The sequence below is a fragment of the Podarcis tiliguerta genome, assembly GCF_965153285.1.
Source record: "Podarcis tiliguerta genome assembly, chromosome: 13".
In the NCBI taxonomy this organism is placed as follows: domain Eukaryota; kingdom Metazoa; phylum Chordata; class Lepidosauria; order Squamata; family Lacertidae; genus Podarcis; species Podarcis tiliguerta.
This window is the reverse complement of record NC_139546.1, coordinates 19241380-19268940: the sequence shown is the minus strand read 5'-3', so window position 1 is coordinate 19268940 and position 27561 is coordinate 19241380. Positions and strand designations below refer to the sequence as shown.

At 47.8% G+C, this 27561-nt stretch overlaps 1 protein-coding gene and 1 long non-coding RNA gene across 3 annotated transcripts in view; one reads left to right on the top strand and one right to left on the bottom strand.

Moving 5' to 3' along the window:
* The first annotated feature begins 198 nt into the window (after positions 1 to 198).
* On the top strand, positions 199 to 23345 carry PDK2 (pyruvate dehydrogenase kinase 2). Of its 2 annotated transcripts, XM_083408413.1 has the most exons (12): positions 199 to 432; positions 4642 to 4783; positions 9242 to 9313; positions 9917 to 10101; positions 10947 to 11036; positions 13114 to 13191; positions 13749 to 13778; positions 16352 to 16428; positions 17571 to 17669; positions 18299 to 18406; positions 18929 to 19042; positions 21439 to 23345. In XM_083408413.1, the coding sequence occupies exons 1-12, from the start codon at positions 312 to 314 to the stop codon at positions 21577 to 21579; spliced, it is 1257 nt and encodes a 418-aa protein (XP_083264539.1). In that variant the 5' UTR covers positions 199 to 311; the 3' UTR covers positions 21580 to 23345. The 2 variants fall into 2 exon arrangements, with proteins under 2 accessions (XP_083264539.1, XP_083264540.1); XM_083408414.1 differs by lacking the exon at positions 13749 to 13778 and having other exon boundaries at positions 210 to 432.
* The window catches only part of LOC310661902, a 150450-nt gene continuing 145787 nt past the window's right edge, over positions 22899 to 27561 (bottom strand). Inside the window, exon 2 of the long non-coding RNA XR_014504161.1 lies at positions 22899 to 23928. This is a non-coding gene — a long non-coding RNA (uncharacterized lncRNA). The remainder of the gene's footprint in view (positions 23929 to 27561) is intronic.

The window sequence follows — 27561 nt, the reverse complement described above, 5'->3', positions numbered from 1 at the left end:
TCCCAAGGGGGGGCGCACCGGAGTCTCCTCCTTCCTTTTCCACGTGGTGCCGAGCGCCTTCCCATTGGCCGGCCACGTCTTGTTTTTTTCCGCCGCGGCAGTCCGTCGTAGTGGGTGGGCGGGCCCCCGCCTCGGATTGGCCGGGAGCTGGTGAGGGCGGGGCTGTGCCTTTCCGGGGTTGGCGGCTCCTCCAGGGCTGTTGCCAGTCGCTCTCTGAGCCGCCCGAGAGTGCGGGTCGGCTCTTGCAAGGCGGGAGGGCCGCTGAGTTGGCCTGCCGGGGCCTGGCTGGTGCCAGTGCAGCCGCCGCCGCGATGCGCCTCCTGCGCTGCCTGCTGAAGGGCCATTCGGCGCTGGCCGGGGCGCCCAAGTACATCGAGCACTTCAGCAAGTTCTCGCCGTCCCCGCTTTCCATGAAGCAGTTCCTGGACTTCGGTGCGTGGACGGGCAGAGGGAGGCGGGCAGGCAGGGGAAGGAGGCGCATTGACCTACCTGCTGCCTCCAAAAATAACAAGTCAATCCGCATAAATGTGTGTTTAAATCTCTTTGCGTCTGCTCTGTTGCTACTTAAACAACAGCGACAGACAAGAAGTTTTCTTTAATGGTAAACAAAAGGGGACGGAAGCTTTGGTTGCGTTTCTGCTTTGCTTCTGCTCCATAGTTTATTATTTTTTTTAATGGCGAATTAAAAGGGAGAGGGAGTTTTGGAGCACATTCCTGTCTTGCGAGTGCACTCAGAAGGAAGACCTGATTTGAGGGGGGTGGAGACTTGCTCCCAGGTAAGTGCATGTAGAGTTGTAGCCACTGGTTGCTGCGTTGTTTTTCTTGGGTGTCTTGTAGGGGGGAAAGTGAGATAATATGCATCATTTAGGGAAGCGAGAACCGGCTGCCCCCCACCCTCCTGCGCCCAGCTAAACCGGATTAAGGACCCGCTTCTCCTTTTGCCTCCCTAACCTTGTTAAGCCCGTCCCCTGCGCTTGGGGTGTACAAGTCCTTGGTACCTTAACAGGTTTGACAGGGTGGTGGTCTTGTGCAAGTGTGAGTAGAAGCAAGTCCTGTTGAGTTGAGTGGAACTGGCTGCCAGGTCAGTTTGCCACCTGGGAGATCAGTTGTGGATCAAACAGTTCAGTGTAACGAGGTGAATCATGAGATGACCTCAGAACACCTCTCCTCTGCGTAAATATACCAAGTAACACTTTAATCTGGCTCTCTGAACAGCATTCCCTATTTATCTATGCAGGAATGTCCCGCAGCCCGAACAGGTGATCTTTCCTCTTGTTTGTGTGTGTGTGAGAGAGAGGAGATTGGGAGCATAGCTCACTTTGTGTGCAGAAGGTCTCAGGTTCAATGACATCTCCAGTTAAATGTTTATATAGGTAGATAAACATTCCTATGCGCATGCAACTCCCCACCCCGCTGCCATAAGTGCAGCCACCCAACTTTCCTCAAATTTAGCCTGTTCTTTGCCTCCCATGCAGTCCAGTAAATCTCTTCCTCCTGCGTGCTCCCATGCCTTTAACACACACACCCATTTCCACAACTAGATACTTCAGGCTGATCTCTGTGCTTCCACAAGTCGCAGAGTGCACTTCTATAAGTAAATATGTCCTGTGTATCTCAGATAAATGTGGCAACCCCCAAAAGGGGTCTGCATCATTCCTGTTTCTGCACATAAACATTCTGTTTGGTATATAATTCTTGTGCCCTTCCTTACTAATCCATTGCCACGGTTCTGAGAGATTTGTGATGTGCTCTGCTTAAGTGCGGGACCAGTGTTTCCTGGGGGCTAAATATGTATATTTTTGAGCTAAGGAATTGCTGCATTCAGCCCCCCACCCCAAATTGACATTTGGTTCAGCAGTTTTACCAGCAGGGGGCTAGCCTCTTTGCCGTATAGTTTCAGTGCTGCTAAATGACCCAAATCTGAACGGTGACAGCATCACCGTGTCCCTATATCCACAAGGTTGCAAGCCAAACACCTGGACTAAATCTGGGCAGGTACAACATCTAAAGTTCTGTTCCCAACAGTGCCCTTTTGCCAGGATTTGCTCACTTGTCCACCTGGATTAACATCTCCCCAGACACACTGCTTTTTCGAAAGGACATCAGAGATGAATGAGAGGGGGGAGGGAGCAGGACGGAGAATATTTCAAAGTTCCCTGATGGCAGAAGCGATTCTTGTGAATTGCAAAGACCTTGCCTCCTCGCTCTGGGTTTATGCTGGTGATTTGGGAGGGGGGAGTTTTGTGTGATGCCCTCTGAAGGATATGAAGGACAAGCGGTGCTGATTGGGGGATCCTCAGCGTCAAGACCTCCCCTAGCCCCACTTGCCGTTTTTTTTCTGGCCAATTTCCCCCTCCCTCCATTTTCCCTGCAGTGCTTCATTCCTGTGAGGATGGTGTCTGACGCTCTTTTCAAAACAGCGGGGCTAAATAAAGAACTCCACACTCTTTGCCTCGGTAGCAAACGGAAACACGCACAATGGATTCCTTGTCTCCCTTTCCAGCAGTTGCTTGCACAGCTCAGCTTGCTGCTTAGTGCTTTGACCTGTGTGCAGGTTTCCTTCCGTGGAGAGTTTGGATGGAAGGGGTGGGGGCGGTGGGAAAAACCTTTGGATGTACGGGCCCAGCTTGCCTTCTCCTACATCCTCTGCTTGCTTTTCTGTCTCCTCTGTTTGCTGAACAGCTCCCTGTTTCCCTGTCCTTGCCCAACGCTCTCACCTTGGGTTCTTCCTCCTTTTTTTGACAGCATAAATTGCTTCCACACATCTGCTTCAGTAATAAACACATCACGTCCCTGCTGTCTGCAGACCTTCCTCCTGTTAGTAGAGAAATACCCTGTTTCCATACAGTTTGATTTATAGAATTCAGAGGTGGCAGGGCTTTGAAATAACACCATCCGATCCGGCGTTTGTTTTTGGAAAGCTGGTTCCCCACCCCCACCCCCACCCCGTGCTTCTTACTAATGCATTACAGTGGTTTCTGCTTTTCTTTTTTTTTAAGCTCTCAGGACTTTTGTAAAATAAGCCGGGTATTTTTTTTAAACCACCTTGGATTTCAAGGTCAAGCTGCGCCACCAAAAACAAATTCCAGCAGTTGCATGTGAGGGATTAAAGCCTGCTATGCTAATTCATTTGCCTGGGAGTAAGATCCTTTGAAAGGGACGCGGGTGGTGCTGTGGTCTAAACCACTGAGCCTCTTGGGCTTGCCAGTTGGAAGGTCGGCGGTTCGAATCCTGAGCTCCCGTCGCTCTGTCCCAGCTCCTGCCAGTTCGAAAGCACACCAGTGCTCCGGTGGGAAGGTAAACGGCGTTTCCATGCACTGCTCTGGTTTTGCCAGAAGCGGCTTAGTCGTGCTGGCCACTTGACCCAGAAAAATTGTCTGCGGACAAACGTCCGCTTCCTCGGCCAGTAAAGCGAGATGAGCGCTGCAACCCCAGAGTCGTCCACGACTGGACATAACTGTCAGGGGCCCTTTACCTTTTAAGATCCTTTGAACTGAAGAAGACTTACTGAAGAAGACTTTGAACTGAAGAAGACTCCTGGAGTAGACGTGGTTAGGTTTGTGCTGTTTTTCTCCGTTCCTGCACTTCCATCTACCCCAGGAAGTGGTTTTAGTGCCCATTGAGTAAGGGAACATGGAAAGCATTGAAATCCGAGGTAATCCGTAGCAGATGTTGGAAATCCACTCCAGAAATGGAACTGTAGCAGCTGGGTGAATGGATTTGTTGGCAGCTGAAATGGCAAAGTGTGTGGCTATACAAACTCTTGGCGCCTGACTGCTTGAATCTACCATTTTGTTTCTAAATCTTGAGCAGAAACTTGCCCCCCTTTTCTTTGCAGTTTGTTCTCTACAATCATGAGGTCTAGCAACTTTCAAGGAGCAGAGCCTGAGCAGCTAGCTTATTCCATGTTTGTTATCTTACTCCAACATAGCAAAAGCAACGGAGAGCCATTAAGACACCTTAAAGAACTAAGAGCGTCACCTGAGCTTTCCCTGATGAGAACCTTTGTCATCATAAATATGGAGGGGACAGTGAAGGAAGATACAAAATTTGTGTGTGTTTGTGTGCGTGCGTGCATGCATAGTGCGCTTGTAATACTGTAGGTACGTGGTAACATAGTTAATTGCAGGATCTGGAACAGGTATAGGCAAACTCGGCCCTCCAGATGTTTTGGGACTACAACTCCCATCATCCCTGACCACTGGTCCCGTGAGCTAGGGATGATGGGAGTTGTAGTCCCAAAACATCTGGCGGCCGAGTTTTCCTATGCCTGATCTGGATCTTACAAGGCTAGAATTTTATAGATTATCCTCCGATTAGGGAGCCTTCGTTGGGGATCGCAGGCTGGTTTGCAGTAACATTCCAGAGTGGCACCTGGGATCCTGACCAGGGTTCAAATCCCCACCCGACATAAAGCCTTGGGCCGGTCGCTGCCTCTCAGTCTAACCTACCTCACAGGGTTGTTGTGGGGGCTATTTGAGGAGGGGGAGAACCCATGCACAACACCTTGAGCTCCTGGGGGGGGGGGGAAATAGAAGGGATAGAAACGCAGCAGCCAAATAAATAAATACTGGCTGGCGTAACCTTTTCCTTGGGGCGTGCGCCAGAACAGCTGATAGCAGGGTGTGTTTTTCTTTTCAGGATCCAGCAATGCCTGCGAGAAGACCTCATTCACTTTCCTCCGCCAAGAACTCCCTGTCCGGCTGGCAAACATCATGAAGGAAATCAACCTTCTCCCAGACCGTGTGCTCAGCACCCCTTCCGTCCAGCTGGTGCAAAGCTGGTGAGTCCCTTCTGTTTGTTTAGATGTTTATGGGCAGATAAAATCACAATATATAAAAAACACCATACACAATAAAAACAAGAACAAAAACAAACTAATAATACGCTCCCTCCCACAGCACATTTAAAAGTGCATCGGATGTCAGTCACCCTGCCTGAAGAGGAACAATTGCTGCCTGGCACCTAAAGGTGTATGATGAAGGTGCCAGCCAAAACTCCCTGGGGAGAGTATTCTATAGACGGGGAGCCACTGCAGAAAAGGCCCTGTTCTTGTGTTGCCGCCCTCCAGTCCTCTCATGGAGGAGACACACAAAGATGGGCCTCGGAGGATGATCAGTGGTTCCTTTATTATACAGCCTGCCATACCAAAGTGACTTTCCAGCCCTGGAGCGGATGTTACTCGGCTGGAGGAGTAGTTCTTCTGGCTTGATATAAGTCAGCCCCAGTTAGCAAAGCCCAGTGTTTGGGCCACGACATCTGGAGGGCCACGGGGTCTCTATTTCTGCTGTAGGTCCAGGAAAACCCTTCTAAGTGTGGGTTTTGCTGACCATCACTGAAGGTTGACAGACAAGAGTGGTTTATCTGAGGGTCAGTGGAAGTAAGTTCATAAGGAAAAGGAGCCTGTGGTGAATGCTGTTACAACTGGTTACCTCCTGATCTAAACCCCACCGAGCTAATCCCCTCTACCTCCCCCCCCCCACCTGCCTTTAGAACGACATGAACACTTTATGCAAACATTGCAGTCCAAAAGAGCTTAAAGGTAAAGGTAAAGGGACCCCTGACCATTAGGTCCAGTCGTGACCGACTCTGGGGTTGTGGCACTCATCTCGCTTTATTGGCCGAGGGAGCCGGCGTACAGCTTCCGGGACATGTGGCCAGCATGACTAAGCCGCTTCTGGAGAACCAGAGCAGCACACGGAAACGCCGTTTACCTTCCTGCCACAGTGGTACCTATTTATCTACTTGCACTTTGATGTGCTTTTGAACTGCTAGGTTGGCAGGAGCAGGGACCGAGCAACGGGAGCTCACCCCATCATGGGGATTCGAACCGCCGACCTTCTGATCGGCAAGTTCTAGGTTCTGTGGTTTAACCCACAGCACCACCCGCATCCCTCCACAAGAGCTTACGTTTCAATAATTGAGTTGTCAAGGTGTTCCCCCCCCCCCCCTTTGCCTTGGAAGCACACAGGCTTTTTGCAATCTCTCCAGCCAAAGACATGGCTGCCGTTTTTGTTTTTTTGTTTTTTTGGTGGTAAGGGGGCAGCTCCGAGTTAAGAAGGACCTGTGGTTTTGGTGCAGATCAGGGAGCTGTTATGTGAGAAAAACAAGAAACAGCAGAGGGAGCCGCAGATGTTGCTGGACTACAACTCCCATCATCCCTTGAATTACAACTCCCATCAGCAGTGCTCGCAGCCTGCTGTAAAGGGACTGGCTGCTTGGGGCCATGTAGATGTGTTTAGGAATAATGATTTGGAGTACATAGGATAACGCAGTGTTTTGCTTGCCCTGATCTGCAAAAGTTTGTCTGTGTCTGTCTGTGTGTCAGAGTGGAAATAGGTTCTAAGCAGGGTGGATTAAATCAAGTCATTAAGACTTGATTTAAATCACTAGTCAGTAAGACTTGATTTAAATCACTTGTCAGTAAGACTTGATTTAAATCATTTTTTTTACAGATAGACTCACTCTTATTATTTACAACCAGGTGAAGGTTTCATTTTTGGAATAATAAATTTTCAGAGTAGTTTTTACTGTTATATCAAAAATTACTGATTTGCTTATACTGTTAAAAACACATAGGTGATTATGAAATTATTGTCATGTTTAATAAGTTAACTGTTTATATTTGGACAACTTTATTGGAAGGAGAAAAACAATCATTTCCCTAATAACAATTTAAACAATTTCTTTAACTAAAACAGTAACATTATAGCATATGTATCGATGTTTGTTAACTGATGTGGTTAAACGTTGTTGTTTTTTTAAAAAAAACAGACTGAAAAACTTAAAACAAATCCTTATTTCCTGAAGAATAGCCTCTGGACTATAATGTAACTTAAATAGAAAACTATCTTTAGAAAGATCTTTCCTCCCAAAGCATTTTATTTTAAAAATCCAATTAATTTTTTTAAAAAAATCCAATTTTAAAAATAATATTAAATATACTAAGGCATCGAGGATGGATGTGCCATGTCTCAATGGGGCTGGGGCGGGATTGGCATGTAGTTTCAAACGCCCAGATTGTGCTCTAAAACACCTTCAGCAGCTGTGAGCCTTTGGGTGAGTGAACTTGGCGGCTGACTCTTAAGAAATACAGTGTTACCTTGGGTTAAGAACTTAATTCGTTCCGGAGGTCCGTTCTTAACCTGAAACTGTTCTTAACCTGAGGTACCACTTTAGCTAATGGGGCCTCCCGCTGCCAGTGCGCAATTTCTGTTCTCATCCTGAGGTAAAGTTCTTAACATGAGGTACTATTTCTGGATTAGCGGAGTGTAACCTGAAGCATTTTTTAACCTGAAGCGTCTGTAACCTGAGGTACCACTGTAAACACACAAGGGAATAGGTGAGGTCTGTGCTTGGAACCTGATGCCGCAATAAATCTGTTGGCCTTTAAAGCATCCATCGCCAACCCGGTACCTTCTGCATGCAACTGCCACCAGCCTCAGCCAGCGGAACGGATGGGCATTTCAGTCCGGGTACATCAGGAGGGCGGCAGGTTGGCAAAGGAGGCTTCATGGTGCCACAACACTCTGTGTTTTGTTTTCTTGCTGCGGCACACTCACATGGCTCCCTATGCGTGCTCAGAAAAGTGTAGCACCTTGTCAGATTCGGTTCCCAAGGAAGGAAGATGCTTGGCCAGTTGCCTGCCTGCCTGGGTCTTTTAACTTCTGTTTCCCTCATTCCCCTCCCCCCTTCTTTTAGGAAAGGGTTTTTGTTTTGTTTTCACTTCGCCTGAAGGTGCCGCTGCTTTTAAGCGGCTTGCACGAACTTTGTCCTACTTTGAGGGAAGCACGTGATAAGGGACTGTTTGTTGACTTCGCCCTGTTCTCAACATCCCTTTGCAGTTGCCGGAGAAACACGGCGTAGGAAAACCGCGATTCCCCCACTGCAGAGCAAAGCGTCAAGTAGATTGCTTCAAACTCCCTCTCCCTCCCTGCAGCCACCCAGTGCCCAAGCTGGCGTTGAAACCTGCCTGTTTCCTTATCATCGCCTCCCTGCTACACTTTATTATTAATAGATATGCTTCTTTCCTTCCATGCAGACATCTCTCTCGCTTTCCCACAGATCAAAACCCAAAGGAGAGATCCAGGTGGAATATAGGTGATGCGGTTGTGCGTGTACATTCACACAAACACAAATACAGTCATACCTCGGGTTACAACCGCTTCAGGCTGTGTTTTTTTCAGGTTGCGGACTGCCAAAACCCGGAAGTACCGGAACGGGTTACTTCCGGGTTTTGGCGGCCATGCATGCGCAGAAGCGCTAGATCATGCTTTGCGCATGCACAGAAGCTCTGAATTGTAACCTGCCCATGCACAGACGCAGGTTGCGAATGTGCATCCCGCATGGATGTACCCGAGTATTTATAGGTATATACATAGAATCAAAGAATCTTAGAATTGTAGCGTTGGAAAGGACCGTGAGGGTCATGCAAGCCCCCCCCCCCCCTGCAAGGCAGGAATCTTTTGCCGAGCGTGGGGCTCAAATCTACATCCTTGGGTGTAGCTTGGTCAGTAAGCATGAGACTCTTGATCTCAGGGTTGGGGGTTCGAGCCCCATGTGGGGCAAAAGATTCCTGCATTGCAGGGGGTTGGACTTGAGGACCCTCACAATCCCTTCCAATGCTATGATTCTTTGATTCTGTGGTCTAAAGATATGTGTCTCTCCTTTAGCCTCTTGCTAAACACTAATAATAATAATAAACAATAATTATTATTATTTATACCCTGCCCACCTGGCTGGGTTTCCCCAACCACTCTGGGCAGCTCCCAACAGAATATTAAAAACACCACACCACCTAACATTAAGACTGCCTTCAGATGTCTTCTAAAAGTCAGATAGTTGTTCATTTACTTGACATCTGATGGGAGAGCGTTCCACAGGGCGGGCGCCACTACCGAGAAGGCCCTCCGCCTGGTTCCCTGCAACCTCACTTCTTGCAGGGAGGGAACCGCCAGAAGGCCCTCGGAGCTGGACCTCAGTGTCTGGGCTGAATGATGGAGGTGGAGACGCTCCTTCAGGTATACTGGGCTGAGGCCGTTTAGGGCTTTAAAGGTCAGCACCAACGCTTGGAATTGTGCTCGGAAACATACTAGGAGCCAATGTAGGTCTTTCAGGACCGGTGTTATGTGGTCTCGGTGGTCTTCACATAGCCAGTCCATGAAGGCTGCAGGCAACTCTTCACAAACTTCTTCTCCATCCAAGTAGTCCCTACTCTTCCTTCTCTCTTCCTTCTACCCAGGTACGTGCAGAGCTTGCTGGACATCATGGTGTTCCTGGACAAAGACCCTGAAGACCAAGGGACGCTGGGACAGTGAGTTTGGGTTTGGGGGGGGAGGGAGGAGGCTGTTGAGAACAGCGCATACAAGAACCCCACCTCACAGCATCATTGCAAAGCCACTTTTTATGTGACATCTTTCCTGCATGCAGACTGTCAACAATCTTGTCTGGAGTTGCTGCAGTACTTGGCTTTGGTCTCCTCCCACTGGAACGTGACTTGGGAGGTTTGTAAAATTGCACAGAAATCATTCAAAACGATTGACACTTGCAGTTATGTATTAATATTTTCAGAAGGTAAAATTGAAATCCGAAAGTGGTTTTATGTGCATCAGACATAGACCTGCCACAAAAATAATAGCAGATTGGAATTCCTCACACCCCAAAAAAACATATTTTAAAGACCCCTCATAGAAGGAATCTGCAGAAATTATGTTTAACCCCCCAAATGAGATGCCCTTATGGGGCAGGGTGTGTGATTTTCCTCTAGCACACAGTGAAGCATAGGAGACCTGGGCCCTTGCCTTGTCTGGAAAATTTGAAGGACGTTGTTCTCCTCTCAGACAGAAGACCTACCTCCCGTTTTTGAGATTTCTTCTCTCCCTCCCCCCCCCCCCCTTTGTGGCCTGCCTCCTCCCAGATTCACGAACGCCCTGGTCACGATCCGCAATCGCCACAACGACGTGGTCCCCACCATGGCGCAAGGTGTGATCGAGTACAAAGAAGCTTATGGGGACGACCCCGTCACCAACCAAAACATCCAGTACTTCCTGGACCGCTTCTACCTGAGCCGTATTTCCATTCGCATGTTGATTAACCAGCACAGTGAGTTCAGTGGCAGCCATTTTGGATTCCTGTCAGACCGTCAACCTCCTTGTTCCTGGTCTATAACACTGCTTCTGCAATTCCTTTTCCTTTTTTTTCCCTTTTTTGCTAATTAATTTTTATCAGTTTTCAAAAAAATTGAGGCATTTACATCCTATTAATACAATTCAGTGCAAATCTAAAGTTGTCTTCCCACCCTGTTTTTTGCAGCAGTTCCCTTCTCTCCCCTTCTTGCTGCGTCATAGTACTGGCGCTGTGGTCTAAACCACTGAGCCTCTTGGGCTTGCCAATCAGAAGGTCGGCAGTTCGAATCCCCGTGATGGGGTGAGCTCCCGTTGCTCTGTCCCAGCTCCTGCCAACCTAGCACTTCAAAAGCACACCAGTGCAAGTAGATAAAGAGGTATCACTGTGGCAGGAAGGTAAACAGCGTTTCCATGTGCTCTGGTTTCTGTCACGGTGTCCCGTTCTGCCAGAAGCGGTTTAGTCCTTTCTGGCCACACAACCCGGAAAGCTGTCTGTGGACAAACACTGGCTCCCTTGGCCTGAAAGCAAGATGAGTGCCACAACCCCATAGTCGCCTTTGACTGGACTTAACCGTCCAGGGGTCCTTTACCTTTTACCTACATACTTCCCAATCCTTTACTTAAAACAGTTTAAATTTTTATCCTTTTTTTATCCTCCTGCATATCCTGGGGCCTGTCACCGCCTCAAAGTGAAGTCACCCGTGTGTGGGGCAGCCTGACCCCCGTTCCTGGTGCGCCAGGATCTCCTCATGCCTGTCCTGTCATGGTTGCCACATGCCATGGTTTCTGCCTTTGTTTACTTCACCCTTTCCCCCCTCACAGCCTTGATTTTCGATGGCAGCACCAACCCGGCCCACCCCAAGCACATAGGCAGCATCGATCCCAACTGCAACGTCTCGGACGTGGTCAGAGGTTGGTGGGCTTTTATCTTCTGTGTCTCCCCCCCCCCCTTTCCTGCTCCTTCCTGAAAATGAATGGTGAATGAATGAATGAATGAATGAATGAAAATGAATGAGCTAAAATGCAGCAGAACCTCGGTTTTCGAACGTCTCCATTGACAAACATTTCAGTTTTCAAACGCTGTACAGTGGTACTTTGGGTTACATACACTTCAGGTTACAGACCCCGCTAACCTAGAAATAGTGCCTCAGGTTAAGAACTTTACCTCAGGATGAGAACAGAAATCGTGCTCCGTCGGCGCAGCGGCAGCTGGAGGCCCCATTAGCTAAAGTGGTGCTTCAGGTTAAGAACAGTTTCAGGTTAAGAACAGACCTCCAGAACGAATTAAGTACTTAACCCGAGGTACCACTGTAAACCCAGAAGTAAATGCTTCAGTTTTTGAACACGCCTCCGAAGTTGAACATGCCCTGCAGCTTCCGTATTGTGTTTTCCATATTGAGGCTTCCGTTTTGAGTTTTTGAATGTTCCGGAACTCGAACCGTCTTCCGGAACGGATTACGTTCGGAAACCGAGGTACCACTGTTTTTTGTTCATTTTTCACATGGTCTAGTCCTTCCCCTGCTCACCCCCCTAATATTCTTAAGAGGGTCCGTTCTCTTCAGAGAGTAGCTGGAAGTAGGGGAGGAAAACAGTCCTTGTTTCCTTTCACTCTGCAGTTTTAATCTGAAATCTTTGGCACAGTACTGTGTCCAGAGCCCAGAAACTGCCCTCGCTAATGAAATTCCCTGTCACAAAATGCACCTAGGAAAGTGGGAGTTTCAAACACGGCCCTCACCTGGGGCAGTGGGTGGGATTGCCACATGAGAACAGGCCATTTTAGGAGTCTGTGGAATTCTCTCCACAGATAGACACGCCTGGCGCCGGCCTTGTTGACATTTCCACACCAAGCTAAGACTTTTCCTGTTTACCCAAGGCCTTGGGTCAATTAATCTTGCCTCATTTGCAACTGTCTTCAACGGCAGCCCCACGTGCAATGCTTGGTGGTAGTCTAAGGGACACAGACAACTGAAGCCAGGCAGTTCTTTCATAGCTGGGTTTGAGTGTTCCCACAGAACAATTCAAAGGGAAATACCAAGAGAGAAGCGGGAGAGAGAGTCTTCCGTGGTAAAGAAACAGAAGCGATACAACTCACGCTGCCTCCTATTTCTCTTTTTATTACTTGAAGAATGGTGATTTTATTACTTGGGGGGCCAGCTGGGTCTTTAAGGGGATGATCAGGGGGAAAATACTCCCTAATCCCATCTTGTAGCAGCCGCTCCTGCTAATTCATACTAGTATGCAGCAAAATCATCATATTAAAAGAGTTCCAAAAGCAGACTAGGCTAATTAGATCTAAAGACTTGTTAAAACAAGATTTTGAGTTATGTACTGGACTGAAGTGGGACATGGGTGGCGCTGTGGGTTAAACCACAGAGCCTAGGACTTGCCGATCAGAAGGTCGGCAGTTTGAATCCCCGTGACGGGGTGAACTCCTGTTGCTCGGTCCTTGCTTCTGCCAACCTAGCAGTTCAAAAGCACGTCAAAGTGCAAGTAGATAAATAGGTACCACTCTGGCGGGAAGGTAAACGGTGTTTCCGTGCGCTGCTCTGGTTCGCCAGAAGCGGCTTAGTCATGCTGGCCACCTAACCCGGAAGCTGTATGCCGGCTCCCTCGGCCATTAAAGCGAAATGAGCGCCACAACCCCAGAGTCCTCCACAATTAGACCTAATGGTCAGTTTACCTTTACCGGAGACTGACAAATTGATAAAATGAAAATGGACAATCAGAATTATGAAACTGGAACCAACAAGCAAGAAAGCAAAATGTAAATAAAAGGTATTACCTCAAGAAACCAGAACGTGAGGAGTCCCTGGAAATTATTTAATTTGGAATTTATAATTGGTGATAAATGTATATGATTTGACCTGATTTGTTAATAATTGGGAGATTTTTATTGGAAAATGAATAAAAAAATATTATTATTATTTTTAAAAAAGCAGACTGTGCTCCTGCAGCAACCTAAAATGTTGGGTCTCTCTTCCTGCCGCAGATGCTTACGACATGTCCAAGCTGTTGTGTGACAAATACTACATGGCTTCTCCCGACCTGGAGATCCAGGAAGTGAACGGTGAGTCCTGCAGAGCCAGAAGGCAGGGTGGTAAGATTGAAAAGAGGGTTCCTTTAAACGCGGGGTGATAAAGGAAACACGGGTGCTCCGGTGGTGTATAGGCCAAGAGCTGGTGGCCATCGACGAAGGCCGTTGTCCTAACTCTGCTTTACCTGGGAGCAAGCCTGTCGTACTCAGCAGGGCTTACTTCTGAGTAGACGTGATCAGTACTGTGCTTGCAGGCCAGCTGCGGAAGGTCCTCTCGACTGCAGACAGGTTTTGCAAGGCTTCCTGATATACAGAGGTGCTACTCCTCCACCTGAATATGAGGCTCATAATCATAAATGTTGCAGAGACGGACCTTAATTTACGCTGGAGTGTAATTTTGGGGAAATGGGCTTCGTAATAGCATTCTGACGGGTGGGAAATGCCCCAGGGTAGTCTGTTTCTGTTTTAGGCTTCGAAACAACTTTCTCTCCAGGCTTCCCTTTTTAAATGAAATAAAAGAGAGAAGGTCCGTCCTTTCAGCTTGTAGAGCAACTCTTGGCCTCATTCATTTCCTCCCCCTTTTAATTCAGCCTCTGGAACAGGAGCTCACCCGTGGCCTAGTAAGTAAATCATTCAGTCAACAGGCTGTCCTGAAGGTTAGCATTGTGGCTCAGTGGCTAAAGCTTTGCTAGAATCCCAGCTTCCTTCCTTGTGGCTTTTTTCTTTATCGCCTCCTAAACCAAACGATAGCAGCTCCCATCCCTTTACTTGGTGGCATGGCATGGAGAACTCAACAGGTGCAGCTCTTTGCAATGTGGAAATCGGAGTAATGGGAGATCCTATTTAACGGACAACTTAGAGTAGATGCTTAACTTATCTCTTTCATCAAGACTTGGGGGCATGTTTGCATTTTTGTTTTTATTTTTTTATTTTGCATTCAGGACTGAAGCGGTTCAATAAGGATATTGGTTTTGCACTTTTCCAGTATTTTCTAATAAATACAGAGCAGCCTTTTGACAGAACGCAAATACTGATCTTGAAATAATAAAAGACAGAAAAACACAAGCGCTCGTTTGCTATTTTTCAGTGGTCATTTGCAGTCAAACAATATCTCCCCCACAATTATGCAGCCCTTCGTGTTCATTCTGGAAGGAAGGAAGAGCCCTGCAATTTATTAACAATAGGTCCCTTTTTCCTGGGTCTGCGGTGGGAGATAAGCAAGATAAACTAGATAGGGGCAAATAGTGGTTCTGCTTCTCAGGTATCACCAAGGGGTAAACAAACCACTTTCATCACCCATGTATTAAAGCATCCAAGTTCCACTAACAGCAGACAACCCCGATTCTAAAACTATGAAGCTACAGTGGCTAAATTGAGCGAGCTTCCATGTTCATGAGCAGTATACCCCGGATTTCAGTTTGAATGGGAGGGCTGTTGCAGTCATGCTTGGCTCGTGGGCTTTCCACAGGCATCTGTTCGGGCCACAGTGTAGGATTGGAAGGATCTTTGGACTGTTTCAGCGGGACTCTGCTCAGGATGGTAAAAGCATTTAGCCCACAAGTGGACCCTCCTAACCATTCAGTAGTATTTGGGGGGAGGGAGAGTCCAGCTCACAAAAGGGGAACAAATATCAGCACACATTTGATATCAGACAGCCAAACGGTTGCATTCTGCCATTGAATAACCGTGCATAACCTCCAACGCTGCTTTATACTAGCTTGCAAAATCTGATGGTTCTGCTGGAACTAGAATTACATACAGTAGTACGTTGGTTTTCGAACAGCTTAGTTCTCAAACATTTTGGCTCCCAAACGCCGCAAACCCAGAAGTGAGTGTTCCAGATTGCAGACTATTTTGGGAAGCCAAATGTCCGACGGGGCTTCCACGGCTTCCAATTGGCTGCAGGAGCTTCCAGAAGCCGCGCTTTGGTTTCTGAACGTTTTGGAAGTCGAACGGACTTCCAGAACGGATTCCGTTCGACTTCCGAGCAGGGCCGGATTTAGGTTTGATGAGGCCCTAAGCTACTGAAGGCAATGGGGCCCTTTATACGTCCAGCTGTCCTTTGTCAAAAACAAATTGTCGCTGTTTTTTGTGTTGAATATATGCTAGATGGTAATTTATGGACCTAATAGTTCCATACACAACACAAAACACTGTTGCTGTATGTAGGTTTTATTTTATATGTTTTTTATCTTATATTTTGGAAATGTACATCTTGTTGTTTTTTTCTTTTAATTTTTTGGGGGGCTCCCAAGAGAGTGGGGCCCTAAGCTATAGCTTGTTTAGCTTATATGTAAATCCGGCACTGCTTCCGAGGTACGGCTGTAGAAGCATTTGGGGATTGTGCTTGTGGGAAATGGGAGCAGTTTTGTGCATGTCGAAGTGTGGGGGGGGGGAGGACTTGTGAAGAGCAATAGAAACGCTGACATGTCAGCCGATAAAGGTAAAGGGACCCCTGACCATTAGGTCCAGTCATGGCCGACTCTGGGGTTGCGGCGCTCATCTCGCTTTAATAGCCGAGGGAGCCGGCATACAGCATCCGGGACATGTGGCCAGCATGACTATGCCGCTTCTGGCGAACCAGAGCAGCACACGGAAATGCCGTTTACCTTCCCGCCAGAGTGGTACCTATTTATCTACTTGCACTTTGAGGTGCTTTCAAACTGCTAGGTTGGCAGGAGCAGGGACCGAGCAACGGGAGCTCACCCCGTTGTGGGGATTCGAACTGCCAGCCTCCTGATCGGCAAGCCCTAGGCTCTGTGGTTTAGACCACAGCGCCACCAGTGTCCCAATGTCAGCCTGATGGGGAGCTAAAAGAAGGAAGTCTTGGAGGGCTCCCAGCCAGCCAGGGAGCCAACCAAGGAGCCAGGGGAAAGGCCTCGGGGAGCAGGGAAATGCAAGGAGTCTCCTCTGCTTGTGAGGCCTTCTCTGCTTGGTTGAGTAGCTGAGGCCTCCTGTATTTTGGCATGACGGCATTGGGGTTGTGGCGTCTTGGGGGCAGCACCTGACATGAACCAGAACATCTAACCTTGAACATGGAATCTGTGTGCCTAAAGCAGCATTTCTGAAAACTGGCAGGTAAATGCAGCAGGAAGCATGGGCGACGTGCACGTGGCGGGTTGCTGGAAGGGAAGGTAGAGAATAGCAGTCGTTTTGCTTTTAATGACCTCTCCTCTCCTCTCCTGCTTCCTAGCTAACCAACCTGACCAGTCCATCCACATGGTCTATGTCCCGTCTCACCTGTACCACATGCTCTTCGAGCTGTTCAAGGTAATTCTTCCTAGCGGTTTTGATAGTAATAATACCTGAAGAAGCGTCTCCACCGCCATTGTTCAGCCCAGACACGGAGGTCCAGCGCTGAGGCCTTCTGGCGGTTCCCTCCTAGTGAGAAGTGAGGTTACAGGGAAGCAGGCAGAGGGCCTTCTCGGTGGTGGCGCCCTCCCTGTTGAACACCCTCCCATCAGATGTCGAGGAAATAAACAGCTCTCTTACCTTTAGAAGACATCTGTTTAGGGAAGTTTTTAATGATTGATGTTTTATCGCTTTTTAAATTATTGTTAATATTTTGTTGGGAGCTGCCCAGATTGGCTAGAGAAACGCAGCCAGATGGGCAGGGTATAAATAATAATAATCATCATAATAAATCAAAATCACACTTAGGAGATTCATAACCATTTTTTTTAAATTCTCAAACACACATGTCTCTTTAATACAATAAATATTACTGAGCAAACAAGCAATTGGAGGAAAACAATTGCTGGAGGATTTCCAGTGGAATCCTAATCCCTTCATGGATCCATAACGAGTTGTTGGAACGGGCTGTTTGAGTTACCTTGATGGCAGTCGGCCATTTTCCCACCCGCATTCCTTTCCTTGTCGTCCTTAATGGCCGACTGCTGAGGTACATTCTAACTGCAGGAAGCAAACCTGTGGCAGTTGGGTGTTCCCTTTTAGGGGCGTGAAGCTTAATTCTTCCAAATTTATTCAGTGAAGGGTCTTAAAAATATGCTTCTGGGTGTGAGGAATTCCAGTCTTCTGTTACTTTTGTGGTTGGACAGTGTTTGGCTTGCTAAGTCTAGGTTTGATGAAGAATCACCTAAGCTGCTTTTAGAAAACCAAGTAATTTTGATTTTACCTTCTGAAAATGTCAGGTCATGCTAACTAATAATAATAATATATAACTGCAAGTACTTGGGGATCATTTTTAATGATTTCTCTGCAATTTTACCTGCAGTTTACTTACCGAGCAACGCTAAATAATATTAATTCAACCAAAGTGTCTTTTGAATGCCCAAGTCTTGTTGCAACATTTTTTGGAATTTGAAAGCTGAAATATTCAACCCAGTGGGGCAGGAGGGTCTGGTTTAGAAAAATCTGGCTGAGGGAGACCTCGTTTTTCCGTTGTCTTCCAGAACGCCATGAGAGCCACCGTAGAAAGCCACGAGTCCAGCCTCACGTTACCGCCCATCAAGGTGATGGTGTCCCTGGGCCAAGAAGACCTCTCCATCAGGGTAAGCAGGGAGACTGGGAAGGGAGGAGTTTCAGAAGGAAATCATTCAGAAGGAGTGGCCGCCGGGACCACATAACACCAGTCCTGAGAGATCTGCATTGTCTCCCAGTACGTTCCCGAGCACAATTCAAAGTGTTGGTGCTGACCTTTGAAGCCCTAAACGGCCTTGGTCCTGTATCCCTGAAGGAGCATCTCCACCCCCATCATTCACTGAGGTCCAGCGCCGAAGGCCTTCTGGCAGTTCCCTCATTGCAAGAAGTGTGGTTACAGGGAATCAGGCAGAGGGCCTTCTTGGTAGTGGCGCCCGCCCTGTGGAACGCCTTCCCATCAGATGTCAAGAAAATAAGCAGCTATCTTATCTTTAAAAGACATCTGAAGGCAGCCCTGTTTAGGGAAGTTTTTAATATCTAATGCTGTATTGTTTTTAACACTCGATTGGGAGCTGCCCAGAGTGGCGGTGTATAAATAATGAACTCAGCCAGATGGGTGGGGTATAAAATATATTATTATTATTATTATTATTATTATTATTATTATTATTATCATCATCATCATCATCATCTAGCAGCAGTAACTGCCCCCCCTACCCCATCACAATTGATGCTATTTCCCCTCCCTGTCTTGGAGCAGATGAGCGACCGCGGAGGAGGGGTCCCTCTGCGCAAGATAGAGCGGCTCTTCAGCTATATGTATTCCACAGCACCCAAGCCAGAGTTGGGGACCGGAGGGACGCCCCTGGTATGTGCTCTTTTTTAAAAAAATAATAATTTGTATTAATTTACGACCAAAAAAAAAGCAAAAACATACATTATTTTCACATCCAAATTTTCACAAGTCTTTCTTTTCTAGACTTCCTTCAGCTTTTCTGTAAATCTTTCATTGTCATTATTAATTTACGCATTTCCTTTATTCATATTGTCATTATTTGAATCTTTTTCCTCTATTCCCTTTTAACAATACCTCTCACATTTTCACAGTGCTCTTTTAAAACCCTCTAGCGGTTATTTGACCCTCACTTATACTCTCCAGATATTCAACAAATTTTCCCCAGTCCTCTGTGAACTTTTGGTCTCTTAAGTATCTAATCTTCCCAGTCATCTTATCCAACTCAGCATAGTCTAACAACTTCCCCTGGTATGTGCTCTTAACTGGGCCCAGAGTGGTGGGAGGGAAAGAGAGAGAGAGAGAGAGAGAGAGAGAGAGAGAGAGAGAAGACCATTTACTAACCACACTCCTGTCCTTTCCTCCTGCTAAAACCAGGCTGGCTTTGGGTACGGCTTGCCAATTTCCAGACTCTACGCCAAGTATTTCCAAGGTGACCTTCAGCTCTTCTCCATGGAGGGGTTTGGGACTGATGCTGTCATCTATTTGAAGGTGAGTTGCTCTCGTCCTTTGTCTTCCTTCCCCCACCCGCAAATGTGACTTCCTTCTTTTGGGTCCTGACCTGGTTTCTTCACATACTGACCCATTGAGGAGCTGTTCCTTTCCTGCTTCTCAGAAGAGGTGAACGTTATAATAATCATAATCATAATAATAATTTATTATTTATGCACGTCAGAGTGCAAGTAGATAAATAGGTACCCCTCTGGCGGGAAGGTAAACGGTGTTTCCGTGTGCTGCTCTGATTTGCCAGAAGCGGCTTAGTCATGCTGGCAACATGACCCGGAAGCTGTACGCTGGCTCCCTCGGCCAGTAAAGCGAGATGAGCGCCGCAACCCCAGAGTCGTCCGCGACTGGACCTAATGTTCAGGGGTCCCTTTACCTTTACCTTACATCTGGCTGGGTTTCCCCAGCCACTCTGGGCTGCTTCCAACAGAATATTAAAATACAATAGTCTATTAAACATTAAAAGCTTCCCTAAACAGGGCTGCCTTCAGATGTCTTCTAAAAGTCTGGTAGTTGTTGTTCTCTTTGACATCTGGTGGGAGGGCATTCCACAGGGCGGGTGCCACTACCGAGAAGGCCCTCTGCCTGGTTCCCTGTAACTTGGCTTCTCGCAACGAGGGAACCACCAGAAGGCCCTTGGAGCTGGATCTCAGTTCCTTTTAACACGCTTGTCTTTTTGTGGATCTCTCCGCAAGAGGCTGTAGTTGCCGTTATCATCATTATCAGTTTGGTTTCTTTACCCCTCTGTTCATCGTAAGGTCCCAGGGCACAGATTGCCACAATTTAAAATCCAGTATTAAAAGCAGATTGAAACAATATTTCTCAAGAAGGTAAATTTTTTAAACCACAAGGAAGCAGTGGCGTGGTTAACACGGCCAGGTAATGAAAAGCATAATACGTGTTCGAAACGAAAGCTAAGGGATGTTCGCTCTGCAGGCCATCTGCTTTTGAGCAGCTCAGCTGAGCCAAGGCCCAAAGACTTGTGCTCCTGAGGTCATTTGCCTTGGAATAAAACCAAGGGCAGAGAGTCCACGAGTGACATCAGTTGGGCCATTGCCTCATAGTGCCTATGAAAGTGGGCATGGTAGGGAAAGCCACTTCCGAGCACTCGTAACCTTTCTGGTTAGGTGGTGGCTTAAAGGATGGGCGTTAACTTTGCCACACGTGTTACAGTGAGGGGGGGAAAGTATTTGATCCCCTGCTAAATTTGCCCGTTTGCGTAATTTTAATGGTAGGGCTAATTGTAGCTGTGAGAGACAGAATAACAATATTTTACTGGAATTTAGTCTTGTAGCCCAGTCCAGCCTTGCGCTGTTCTACAATCTTGTCCCTGACATCCTTGGACAGCTCTTTGATCTTGGTCATGGTGGCTACTTTGGAATCTGCTGGATTGATTGCTTCTGTCGACGGCTGTCTTTTTTACAGGTACTGTAACGAGCTGGGATTACAGGTAAGACCTCTCCCTTACAGCAGGTGCTTCTAATCTCAGCTCGTTACATACAGTGAAGATACCAGGTAGCCTGACATCTGGCTGGTTGATAGGGGATCAAATACTTATTTCACTCATTATAGCGCGCATCAATCTCTGACTTTTGTCTTCTGGGTTTCTGGGGGTTTTTTCCTGGTGTTGTTCTGTCTCTCACAGCTACAATAAACCTACCATAAAAATTATGGACGGGTCATTTCTGCGTCAGGGGGCAAACGGGCAAATTTAGCAGGGGGTCAAATACTTTCCCCCCCTCACTGTACTTTTCCTGTTGACGGCTTCTTCCGAAAGCCCAGTGTCACTGGGAGTTCCAAAAGAAGCCCGGGCGAAGAGGACCTTTGTTTTGGATGCACGTTTGGGTTAGGAGAACCTCTATGGGAGTTTTTGTGACCCTCCTTCGGCCGTTGACTCTGCGCAAGAACCCCATATGAGTCTCCTGTTGCTATTAAAATAGTGGGAAGCTTTCGAACTGCTTGGTTGGCAGGAGCAGACTGTGGGAAGGCTGTTACTTTTTCCTGACTCTCCCATGCCTCTCTTGTCTCTCACATACCTTTTAAAACACACACACACAGAGACCCCAAAGATACAACCTGGCATTGGAAAAATCTATACTGCTACATCTCCCTGAGTCAGTTTGGCCAGTGGTTGAGGATCATGGGAGTTGTAGTCCAGCATCTGCAGGGCACCACACTGGCTCTCCCTTTTAGAGTGAGCTCTCCAACTTGCAGGGCCCACAGTGGTCACCTGGTGGTCCCTGTGGGCACTGCCAGGTACAGGGGGTTGAAGGCACGGTGAATTGGGCACTTACAGCCCCAGAGCCGCCATTGGAGGTGCGTTGGCCGTGCACCTGGCCCTGCCAGGAGCCCCTCACCCCACACTGCTTTTGTCCCTTTCCCAGGCCTTGTCAACAGACTCTGTCGAGCGGCTTCCGGTCTACAACAAATCGGCTTGGCGCCACTACCAGACCATCCAGGAAGCCGACGACTGGTGCGTGCCCAGCACGGAGCCCAAGAACACCTCCACCTACAGGGTGACCTAAGACAGAGACTTTTGCTCGCTCGAGGGAACGGTGTCTCAACGCCCGGCCTCGACGACGGAGGCACCGAAACATTGGGGCGGGAAAGAGAAGCACGGGATGATCATCACCAGCACAAACCCACCTCGTTCTGCAAGAGCTCGCGGCTGGCCTGGCCTGGAGCCTGGCAGCTTCTCAGATTTGATTTTTGGAAGTACGTAGCCTAGATCTCCTTCACAAATATTGCCACGGCCCCGCATGGAACTTCTTCTCCTTCTCCTTGCCCCACCCTCAGAACTGCCTTCTGGCCTAGCCGATTGGGGTTTGCCTTCCACGAGTGGTTTGGATCATACTTAAGTGTTTTGCACACCATCTATTATTATTATTATTATTATTATTATTATTTATTATACCGTAAAATGGAAGAGCTTAAAGGATTGGGCACTTAAGATTTAGAGAAAAGTCAAGGGGGGGGGGGGAGTCTACAAGAAGAAAAGGAATGTCAGAGCAGCTGGCGCATGTGGTCTGTGTTCATTTCCTGACATGGCGGACAGAGGGGAAGTGGCAACCATAGGCAGATAAACCTATTGAAACGAGCAGGCGAGTTTGAGAAAATTCAAGGCCACCTGGGTTGCTTTTCAACGCAAGCAGAAGAGGGAGGGGGAATGGTACACAGAAACCCTTGCGTTACATTCTGTACCTTTCCCAACGTGTATGACTCCCCAGCTAGGGAGGACTGACATGAAAAAGAGGCCGTTTTAACTGTGGGTTGGGTGGGTGGGAAATGGGTACCCACACTAGGGGCAGACAGACCGTAGGTGTGCAGTGGGATCTGTGCCAGCGTTGGAAGGAGGGCTCAAAATTCCACTGGTGGCTCCCCGCTCAAATCGGCTTGTCCACCCACCATTGGCTGAAATGGTTTCGTGACAGCGCAGATCTACTCCTAGTGAGGCTCATGCTGACATGCTTCCCTTCGTGGTGGGGGAAAAGTCCTGCGCACCCTATTCTCTGTGAGCCAAAGCGTTGCCCCCAAACAGGGTGGGCAGTTTGGGCGAGCCTTGCAATGGCAGAATTCCCACGTGATGCTTGCAGGAGCTGCTAGGTCGCTTGAGGCGCTGTAGCAAAGCCTTGTGGGAAAAACATGGCTGCGTAAGCAACTGGGCCTAGTTCAGTGGGTTGTGGTGGGTGAGGGAGAGGCTGGGGTGGGGAGTGTTGAGGGCTTCCCCCTTCAACTCCGGTGGAGCGAGTGGGGGTCTCTGCCCAGAGAAGAAAGGGATTGTCTCCTCGACTACGGTGTGTGGAAGTGATAGGCAAGAGTCGCTGTTTGCAGTATTGGCGCCCAGTTTGGGAGGTGCAAAGACTGTAGGCCCCCCCTCTGCCAGTCCTCCTTCCTTCTCCTGTAGCTCCTGCCAGGATCCCTCATTTCTGGTCCTCGTTCGAAGCAATGGGAATGGTGATGGGTTTGTGGGCAAAGCATCCCCATCTGACTCCTGCCATTGCTTTCCATTCTGGCCGCTTCCCCAATTCATCTAAGCAGGAATCTCCTGCGCTCCTCCCCCAAATTCTTCTGATCTCACCTTCTGGCTCCCCAAGCAACTGCCAGCCAGCCTTTGCTTGGAACCTCCTGCATGGCACGCTCTCGAATTGTCTGGAAGTTTCCATGTACATATATATATATATACATAGATCTATTTTATTCTCTGGGTGGAACCACGGACACACAAAAACTGCCGCAGTATTTGCTCGCTGATGAACCATCGGGGGAAAGAACCATTAAATTTTAAACCCTACCTCCCTGGTTGTGTGACGCATTGCTTCATTGCTGATTGACTTTTTGGTGTTGGATTTTCGTCGCCCCACGTTTACTGACTTTTTGAGGAATTGTAGAACGGGAGAATGCTCCGTTAAGAGGCTTGGTTCACCCCCTTGTGCTTCTGAAGCTCAGATTTGAAGTCTGTCTCTGAAATGCACTTGGCTAGCAAGATGCAGGTCATCGGACAGATTCTTGGTCACTGGTTCCTGTAATGGTGCTTTCCCCTCCTCTTTGGTTTTTGAAAGAAGCAGCCGCTAGGGTTGTCGTTTGAGAAACACAGCATTATACCTCCAGCTACATGTTCTCATCACTTTCCTCTGTGCTTCGTGGCTCGAGGAGCTGCAGAGTGAGGGCTCCATTAGGTGTGGCAGAAAGTGGAAGGAATCCTGACATTATTAGGACATGGCTGTAAGGCTTGCAAAAATGGCACCACCTATTCACCGTGTGTGTGTGCACGCGCGATGAATGCTTTAAGCATTGGCTCAAACCATGGTTATGTTTGAGTAATCAAAATCATCTCTCCGAAAGTCTTCCCATGTGGTAGAGCATGGGTAGGCAAACTAAGGCCCAGGGGCCGGATCCGGCCCAATTGCCTTCTAAATTCACCCCACGGACGGTCTGGGAATCAGTGTGATTTTTTTACATGAGTAGAATGTATCCTTTTATTTAAAATGCATCTCTGCGTTATTTGTGGGGCCTGCCTGGTGTTTTTACATGAGTAGAATGTGTGCTTTTATTTAAAGTGCATCTCTGGGTTATTTGTGGGGCATAGGAATTCGATCATTCCCCCACCCCACCCCTAAAAAATATAGTCCGGCGCCCCACAAGGTCTGAAGGACAGTAGACCGGCCCCCTGCTGAAAAAGTTTGCTGACCCCTGTGGTAGAGCATCGTGAAGGCTTTTGGAGAGATGATGTTGACATACCCTGGTGCCACGTGGTGGACCTTTTTATGAAAAATGGTTTACAAATTGTTTTAAGAGGATGAATGATGTTACAGTCAAGCCTTGGTTCCTGAACGGCTCCGTTTTGGAACGTTTCAGTTCCTGAACGCCGAAAACCCGGAAGTAAACGCTCCGGTTTTCGAACTTTTTTGGAAGCCAAACGTCCGACGTGGCTTCCGCTTGAGTGCAAGAAGCTCTTGCAACCAATTGGAAGCTGCGCCTCGGTTGTTGAACGGTTCGGAAACCGAATGGGCTTCTGGAATGGATTATGTTCAACAACCAAGGTTTGGCTGTGTATATTTATCCAAGCAGGCATTGGGAACACACACAGACACACACGGGCAGTGGGCAATGCTAGCGAACAAAAGGCCTGTCGAGTAACACACAAGAGCTGCTGGGGCTTGCCGGCTTCTCTGGACACCTGTGATAGTTCCGTGGGCAAGAAACACAAAAATACATGCAAGTATAAATACCCACCCCTGTTATCTCAGAGACGGGAGGTCATGTGGCCTTCCCAATGACGTCAGACTCCTTTGGCTCTAGCTGGCATTAGCAACAGCCAGGAATGACTGGCATTGGAAGCCCAGCACCATCCTGAAGGACACACTGTCCCCCATCCTGCTTAGAAACCGGGACGTTTGATGATGCAACATTTGGTCATGCAGAAAGATCCATGCCGTTGATATCCCATATAGTTGGGCTCCTTTGGTGGGGATTGAGTTACGGATTTGTGCTTTGCTTTTGTCATCCCGCGGAGAAGGAAAGAAAAACTCCCCATGGGAAAGGGGCTCTTGGCTGTTCCTTCCATGGACGTCTACTCTGTCCACCATCTCTTTTCAGGCCTCTCTGACCCAAGGGGCAGTACCCCTCAGTCATCGGGGCATCCTCAGGAATAGATGTCCCATCAGCAAGCTGCCACGTATGGCTTCCTTTGCTTCAATTTTTTTTTATTCTGGAGCAAAGTCGCTGAAGAGCACCCAGTCTTGGCATGTTCTTCCTGCCAGCGTGGGCAAGCTGATGCAGCATTTTAGGGAGTGCCCTTGAAAAGGGACTCCTCCTTTCCTGTCCTTTCTTTGGACGCCGAAGGACACTCTGCAAGGGCAGGTTTCTGAGACGCAATGTACCCGGTGCAGAGGCACTGTTGTGTCTCCTCCCACGACCGCGGGTCCCAAGGTGTGTCTTGCGTTGGTGCTTTGAGTCCCTTTGATCGTCAGAGCTCTTTCCTGTTCCCTGCAGCTTTGGCTTCTGTTCTCTGCAGACGCCAAACTCCCAGTGTCATATGCATGGAATTATTTTTTTAAAAAAACGACACAGAGTCTTCTTATTCAGCCAGCAAAGCTTGTGTGTTTGTGCTCCTTTATTGCATGGAGTTGTATTCTAAGAATGAATAACCGTGGAACGTGCTCAGCATGTGTGGACATCCCTCTGTGGACTATTGTGCCTTGAGCTTTGAAGAAATAATAGATCCAAATTACCACATTTTTTTGACGATAAGATGCCCCCTTTTTGGGGGGACTCAGTCTTAAGAAAATGGGGAGAGGTGGCCCCATGTATAAGATACCCCCTAATTTTAGACATTTTTTTGGGGGGGGGAACTAGTCTTATACACGGAAAAATACAGTATCTTCCCAGATATTGCAGGTTCAAGGTGTGACAGTCTGTGTGGGTAGGACCCTAGAAGCTAAAAGGCACACACTTATCCATTGTAGAATCATGGTTCAGTCCAATCCACTGCAATGCAGGAATCTCAGCTAAAGCATCCATGACAGATGGCCATCTAACTTAAGCGATCAACTTATTTCTACTTTTCAGCACTTGCAACTGGTGAGATCATCGAGTGACATCACAGCAGCCCAGGCAGTGACAACTTGTGCCTGTCACGTGTCTTTAAAAACACATACGTGAACTTTTTCATATATAAATCACACCGCAGCCTGACATTTCCAGCTCTAAAAATAAAACAGGCTGGAATTCACACTGTGATGTGGGGACAGGAGTCTGTGTCCTTGCTATGAGTTCACAGGCAAACACAAGACCTAAGCTAACAACAACAACAATAATAATATTTATATCTGGCTGGGTTGCTAAAACAAAGACTTTGCTAAAACTCTTGGTGGGTATGATCTGCAGAGTCTTGAAGAGACGAGACTTAACTGTTAGAGAAAGGGCATGGTTTGCAACACTTTTAAAATCTAGGTTTCTAGTCCTCATTGCAGCCAGGAGAATTCTTTTTGAAGGTGTGATGATAGCAGGAGGAGTAGAGCAGGGAGGCCCAGAAATTCTCCAGCAATATCCTAAAATTAAAACTCGGGACATCAATGTTCAGAAGGCTTTAAGAGACAGAACCTGTCCATCAACTGGATATGGGGTGAGAAACCACCTGGGAACTGGCAGCTTGTTGGGTGCTTGTGAAGCGTTGCGTAAGGGACTTTTGGTCGGTATCAATCACCAGATGTCAGATAACTTGACAAGGGGGCTGTCCCACCCAGCTGCTGAAATTGATACACGGAGATGAGAGAAGATAAGGGTCTGGCCCACCAGGATAAAGTTTTTAATGTTTGATCTTTTAACATGTTTTTAATGTTCTGTTGGGAGCCGCCCTGAGTGGCTGGGGAGAACCAGCCAGATGGGTGGGGTATAAATAATAAATTATTGATTGATTGGCCTCTACGCCTCACTAATCTGCGCCACCCTTTCCCTTGCAAACCTTTTAAAATTGGGGTAGCCAACTCTGAGCAATTTTTCTTGCCACCCCATGCCCTCTGCACTAAAGAACAGTTTTGATGACGAAAAAGGAAAACAATAAAATAATACTGGAGACGGCACTTTCTGTTTTGCTGCCCCTACTCCGCCACTGGAGAGCTGGACCATAAAGAAGGCTGATCGCCGAAGAATTGATGCTTTTGAATTCTGGTGCTGGAGGAGACTCTTGAGAGTCCCATGGACTGCAAGAAGATCAAACCTCTCCATTCTGAAGGAAATCAGCCCTGAGTGCTCACTGGAAGGACAGATCCTGAAGCTGAGGCTCCAATACTTTGGCCACCTCATGAGAAGAGAAGACTCCCTGGAAAAGACCCTGATGTTGGGAAAGATGGAGGGCACAAGGAGAAGGGGACGACAGAGGACGAGATGGTTGGACAGTGTTCTCGAAGCTACCAACATGAGTTTGACCAAACTGCGGGAGGCAGTAGAAGACAGGAGTGCCTGACGTGCTCTGGTCCATGGGGTCACAAAGAGTCAGACATGACTAA